The 4,979-nt window shown below is 36.1% G+C and overlaps 1 protein-coding gene across 2 annotated transcripts; it reads right to left on the bottom strand.

Moving 5' to 3' along the window:
* Window positions 1–1,504: 1,504 nt before the first annotated feature.
* si:ch73-14h1.2 (putative ferric-chelate reductase 1) lies at window positions 1,505–4,912 on the bottom strand. Of its 2 annotated transcripts, XM_056244665.1 has the most exons (6): window positions 4,844–4,912; window positions 4,491–4,683; window positions 3,665–3,789; window positions 3,363–3,457; window positions 1,939–2,041; window positions 1,505–1,833 (listed from the first exon to the last, which is right to left on the bottom strand). In XM_056244665.1, exons 2-6 carry the CDS (start codon window positions 4,681–4,683, stop codon window positions 1,714–1,716), a joined length of 636 nt encoding a protein of 211 aa, XP_056100640.1. In that variant the 5' UTR covers window positions 4,844–4,912; the 3' UTR covers window positions 1,505–1,713. The 2 variants fall into 2 exon arrangements, with proteins under 2 accessions (XP_056100640.1, XP_056100639.1); XM_056244664.1 differs by having other exon boundaries at window positions 1,505–2,041.
* Window positions 4,913–4,979: the final 67 nt, after the last annotated feature.

The raw sequence follows: 4,979 nt of genomic DNA, 5'->3' as shown, positions 1-4,979 counted from the left end.
TTTACCAGTCCAGCCCTCCAACCCTCATTGCTGTCACTCTACCCCTCCTTAAAGAAAGGTGCTATATCAAAAGGGTACTGGCCCTTAAGTGGTCCCAGGAAAGGCAGCTCCTGTAACTGGACTGCGGAGGAGCCGTGGGTCTACTGATGATAGAGACACACTGTCCTCTGATCAAACAACTGTACAGGCTCCTCCTGTGTACTGTAGAAGCCTTGATTCTGCTCTTACATACTTCTAAACACATTGTATGATATGTATGTACAAAGTTTTTTTGTTTTGTTTTTGTTTGTATTTTGTGTCCACTTTTGGACTGGAAGAAGAAATAAAACTAAAGCGGATTTGAGATCTGGGCTGTCTTTTTTTCATACATCCAGACTCTTGTGTTCACCCATACTGTAAACATTCATGCTTTTGTAACTAACCTGTAAAATACACTCTTGCAGAAGTAAAATGAATGAGAGCAAATGTACTGAACTAAGTGGACTCTCAAATTGCTAGAAAATCAAAGCCCTATGTCTAACCAAGTTGTTGATTAAAAATAAGCCCGTTTTCATGTAAGGCAATGTCTTATTTCAAGTTTTGAGTGTTTAAGCTTTCACATGATACCTAATTTATGATGATTACTAAAATATCTGATAGGAAAAAAGTGCACCATGTCCCACTACCGAGACACTGACATTTAAAGGAACACTCCGACTTTTTGGGACTTTAGCCTATTCACCTTATCCCCCAGAGTTAGATAAGTCCATACATACCTTTTTCATCTCCGTGCGTGCTGTAACTCTATCTGACGCACCCACCGCTAGCCTAGCTTAGCACAAAGACTGGATGTAAATGGTTGCAGCTAGCATACTAATCCCAATAAGTGACAAAATAGCGCAAACATTTTCCTATTTACATGTTGTGATTTGTATAGTCACAGAGTGTACAAAAAACAAAGTCACATGAGACACAGACATATTTTAAATACTGGGAACTATATTCTCTGAAGGCGAAGCACTGCTACTTGGGCGGAGTGATAACCGCAGCACCTGAGACGCGCCGTGGTGAGTAGCAGAGAGCGCGTCTCAGGTGCTGCGGTTATCACTCCGCCCAAGTAGCAGTGCTTCGCCTTCAGAGAATATAGTTCCCAGTATTTATACGGTTAGGGTTAAAATATGTCTGTGTCTCATGTGACTTTGTTTTTTTTGTACACTCTGTGACTATACAAATCACAACATGTAAATAGAAAAATGTTTGCGTTATTTTGTCACTTATTTGGATTAGTATGCTAGCTGCAACCATTTACATCCAGTCTTTGTGCTAAGCTAGGCTAGCGGTGGGTGCGTCAAACAGACTTATAGCACGCACGGAGATGAAAAAGGTATGTATGGACTTATCTAACTCTGGGGGATAAGGTGAATAGGCTAAAGTCCCAAAAAGTCGAAGTGTTCCTTTAACAGGCTACATAAGTCTTAACATTTGATACAAGCTTCATTATATACTGTAAATATAAATATGACAGTAGGGTATAATGAGGCTTTTATGTTGCCCTATTAAAAGAAAAAATATTTATATTACAATATCAGCATATCATTGAAAAATGTAATATATTTTGAGACCATAAAAATAGCTTTTTTAACACCATTGTACTTCAACAATATAAACCTGTTTGAATTTTAAACTAAAAGCCTATAAAAACTGATTGGATTAAGGATTTTGTCCAGTTTTTTTTTAAATAATTGCCAGCAGAGGTAGAAAAAGAAGACACCATGTGAGAGATATTGATGGACTATCATCAGTTGTTTGGTTGGGTGTGGAGACTGTCGCATTGGTTGTGGAGACTGTTGCGTTGGTTGCGGAGACTGTCACTTTGGTTGTGGAGACTGTTGCGTTGGTTGCGGAGACTGTCACTTTGGTTGTGGAGACTGTCACTCTGGTTGTGGTGACTGTCACGTTCGGTGGGGAGACTGTCATGTTTGGAGGATTTGTTGCCAGAAATCTAACAGAATCACTTTGAACACCAACCCAGAAGAGAGAGAAATTCTGCACAAATGTTGCCCTGCAAAAAACAATTAAATCCATTTACATTTGCAATGACAGCAGGAAGAAGCAGTTAACTGAAAAAAGCACTTCATATCATAATTATTTGTTGAAAGCATCTTTCAGTGTGTCATTTCAAAGGTAACGAGGCAAGGGAAGTGAAAATCCTCAATTGCTGCATTATGAATGCAATGTTTAAAAATGCTTGAAATATGATTAATCACTTGAAATATGATTAAATTGCTTATCACTTTTGTCCAATAGGTGCCGCTGTAACCAAATTGATGTTGTGTGGTTAGTGTGAGGAGACAATGACATGTACAAAGTCTGGTGTCAATATGCCAAAGCGTTGCAGAGATACAGCCTCAGAATCAGATTGGCACCATGCCAACAATTTCGTTGATGTTTATTCAAGGACGGTTTGTTCAACCAAAAAGCTTGTAATAGCATTTGGCCAGCATGGTCTAAATATGATCTGAGAATATATCTGTATTTATTTTTGAAAATCAGACCAACAATTTAGGATGAGTTCAAAAAGTAAATTCAAAATGGCGGACAGCAAGTTCGATCGGTATGACGCAAGGAATCTACCAAGACCAGTTTCATTAAAATAGGCAAAATTAATCAAAAGCTTTTAGCATTATTTGAAATTTCATTATAATTGGTGAACCTTTTTGAGAACCTTCAGGACATGGTCCTTATGACACATAATGAGTTTCATAACGATACACTAATGTGTTCAGAAAATAAAGCATTTTATGACAATCCTCAAAATGGCCAATGCCCAAAATTGCTGCTATGGGAAAATCGTTTGACTCTGTATTCTGCAGTGAATTAAAGGGGAGAAATTTTATGTTATTTGGGCAAACTGTATAAGTAAACTTAGCCATTTTTTCAGATGAACCCTATTGGACAAGTTCGAAAAAGGTTTCTCAGAAAATTCCAAATAGCAGAAGAATTTTCATGACAGGAAATTAAATCATTTGCATGACGTGCAATCGAATCTTCTTGAGCCAATCAGAGGAAAAACTTTTTTTTTTTTTTTTTACTAGCCTTACAGTTCAAAAGTTATTAGCGTAAACGTAAGTCAGTTGGTGCTTGAGGGATTGAGTTAGAGAATCCAGAATTGCCGTGGTTAATGTTGAGACTGTCCTTTATCAGTGTGCCAAATTTCATAATTTTCCCTCAAGCGGTTCTATGAGTTGCCATAGACTCAAGAGCAGAAGAAGAAGAAGAAGAAGAAGAAGAAGAAGAAGAAGAAGAAGAAGAAGAAGGAGGAACACTAACAGATACAATAGGTGCCTACACACCTTTGGTGCTTGGCCTCTAATAAGTTTTACCTGAAGTGAATATCTGTGTTGTTACTGTTGGGAGCTTTCCACTGAGCCACAATAGTTGATTTGACATCATTTAAAGTATGACTGACAGCTGAGCCCTGAAAGACAGAGTATGCTGGTTCACATCAACAAGTACAATCCTATCTTCATTCCTTCTTTGCTATATGTATGTATCCAGTCACTTTAAGCTATAATTATGTAATGCAAGGCCAAAACTTCTTTACTGAAGGAAGCTTCCCAAAGTCATAGAGGTTTGGAATGACATGAGGGTGAGCAAATGACAGGAATGTTCACTGTTCCTTTACCTCTGTTCCACAGGAGAGTAATTGAGTATTGTTTCCTATGACTGTGAAAGTTCCTACTGGACCCTTCTCATTCCTGGCCTGAAGAAGAAAGCCCTTGAATCCAGTGTTATTTGCTTGTAGTGTCACTGACAATAAAACAGTGATGTTAACTGTGAACTTGAGGGAAACTGACACATACATCCAATACAAAAGATTACAAGACTCCACACTGAAAAAAAAAAATCATCAAAATAATTTAATTTCAACTTGTTTTTGTTTACGAGATCCAACTTGATTTCTTTAAGTTTAGTATAATTTAAGTTTAAATTAGTTGTACAGCCAATTTGATATAAAAAAAGATTTCTTTATAGTGTTGCTTAAAAATCATTGCCAAAAAAGGTTAGTAAAAGTGGTAACACTTTGCAATAAAGTTCATTAGTAACATTATGAACTTAGTTAACATGAAGAATGACCATACTTCTTCAGCATTAATTAATCTTAGTTAATATTAATTTCAACATTTACTAATACATTATTAAAATTAAAATCAAAGGTTGTATTTGTTAACATTAGTTAATGCACTGTGAACTAACATGAACAAACAATGAACAGCTGGATTTTTTTTTTTTTACTAACTAATACTAACAAAGATTAATAAATATTGTAACAAATGTATTGCTCATTGTCAGGTCATGGTAGTTAATACATTAACTAATGTTAACTAATGAACATTATTGTAAAGTGTTACCGCAAAAGTGGTTATTTCTGAGAAAAGCATGTGTTTGCAGATTGTGTTTAATGAAATGTAATTTATACATGTTTTTATAGATGAATGGCTGTCACTAACCTGTGATCACCTGACCATCTGTGTAGTTTGAGGCGTCTGAGGTGACAGTATATGGAGGTTCTAATGTAGAGTTTAAGTTAGTCCCATGTCCAGGAGTCATAGACATGCATGCCACAGTTACCTGTCCATTTCTGAATGCCGTTACAGCATGAAGATTTAGCCCAAAAACCAGGATGAGAAACTGTACATGCATCTAAAACAGGATAAATCAAAAAGATGGATTTTCAATTTTAATAGCATATAGATAACATATATAAATATTCCAAATGACAATTATCGACATTTTAATGAAAACAATAAAGTTAAGTGCACTATTTTTGTAGCATTAAATATTTTAACCAAGAGTTACCAACCTTGACAAAACCAAACAGCAATGTTGTGTTGCTTTCCAGAAAATGTCACTGATTTGTGTCAGGAAGAGGAGGGATTTATCATTTATATGTTCTTGATAACAGGAGTGTAAATGTGTAAATGTGTAAATTCTTATTG

Source organism: Rhinichthys klamathensis, unplaced genomic scaffold, assembly GCF_029890125.1.
Source record: "Rhinichthys klamathensis goyatoka isolate OS25496 unplaced genomic scaffold, OSU_Roscu_1.1 h1tg001043l_1, whole genome shotgun sequence".
Taxonomy (NCBI): domain Eukaryota; kingdom Metazoa; phylum Chordata; class Actinopteri; order Cypriniformes; family Leuciscidae; genus Rhinichthys; species Rhinichthys klamathensis.
Note: the sequence above shows the minus strand (reverse complement) of the source record. Positions and strands in the feature narration are given on the sequence as shown.

Excerpts from the sequence above, each read along its gene's own strand:
- si:ch73-14h1.2 (XM_056244664.1), bottom strand. The coding sequence starts at position 4,683 with ATGCATGTACAGTTTCTCATCCTGGTTTTTGGGCTAAATCTTCATGCT. Across the intron at positions 3,458-3,664 it reads TACTCTCCTGTGGAACAGAG|GGCTCAGCTGTCAGTCATAC; the intron begins GTAAAGGAACAG and ends TCTGTCTTTCAG. Across the intron at positions 2,042-3,362 it reads AACACAGATATTCACTTCAG|GGCAACATTTGTGCAGAATT; the intron begins GTAAAACTTATT and ends TGTTTTTTGCAG.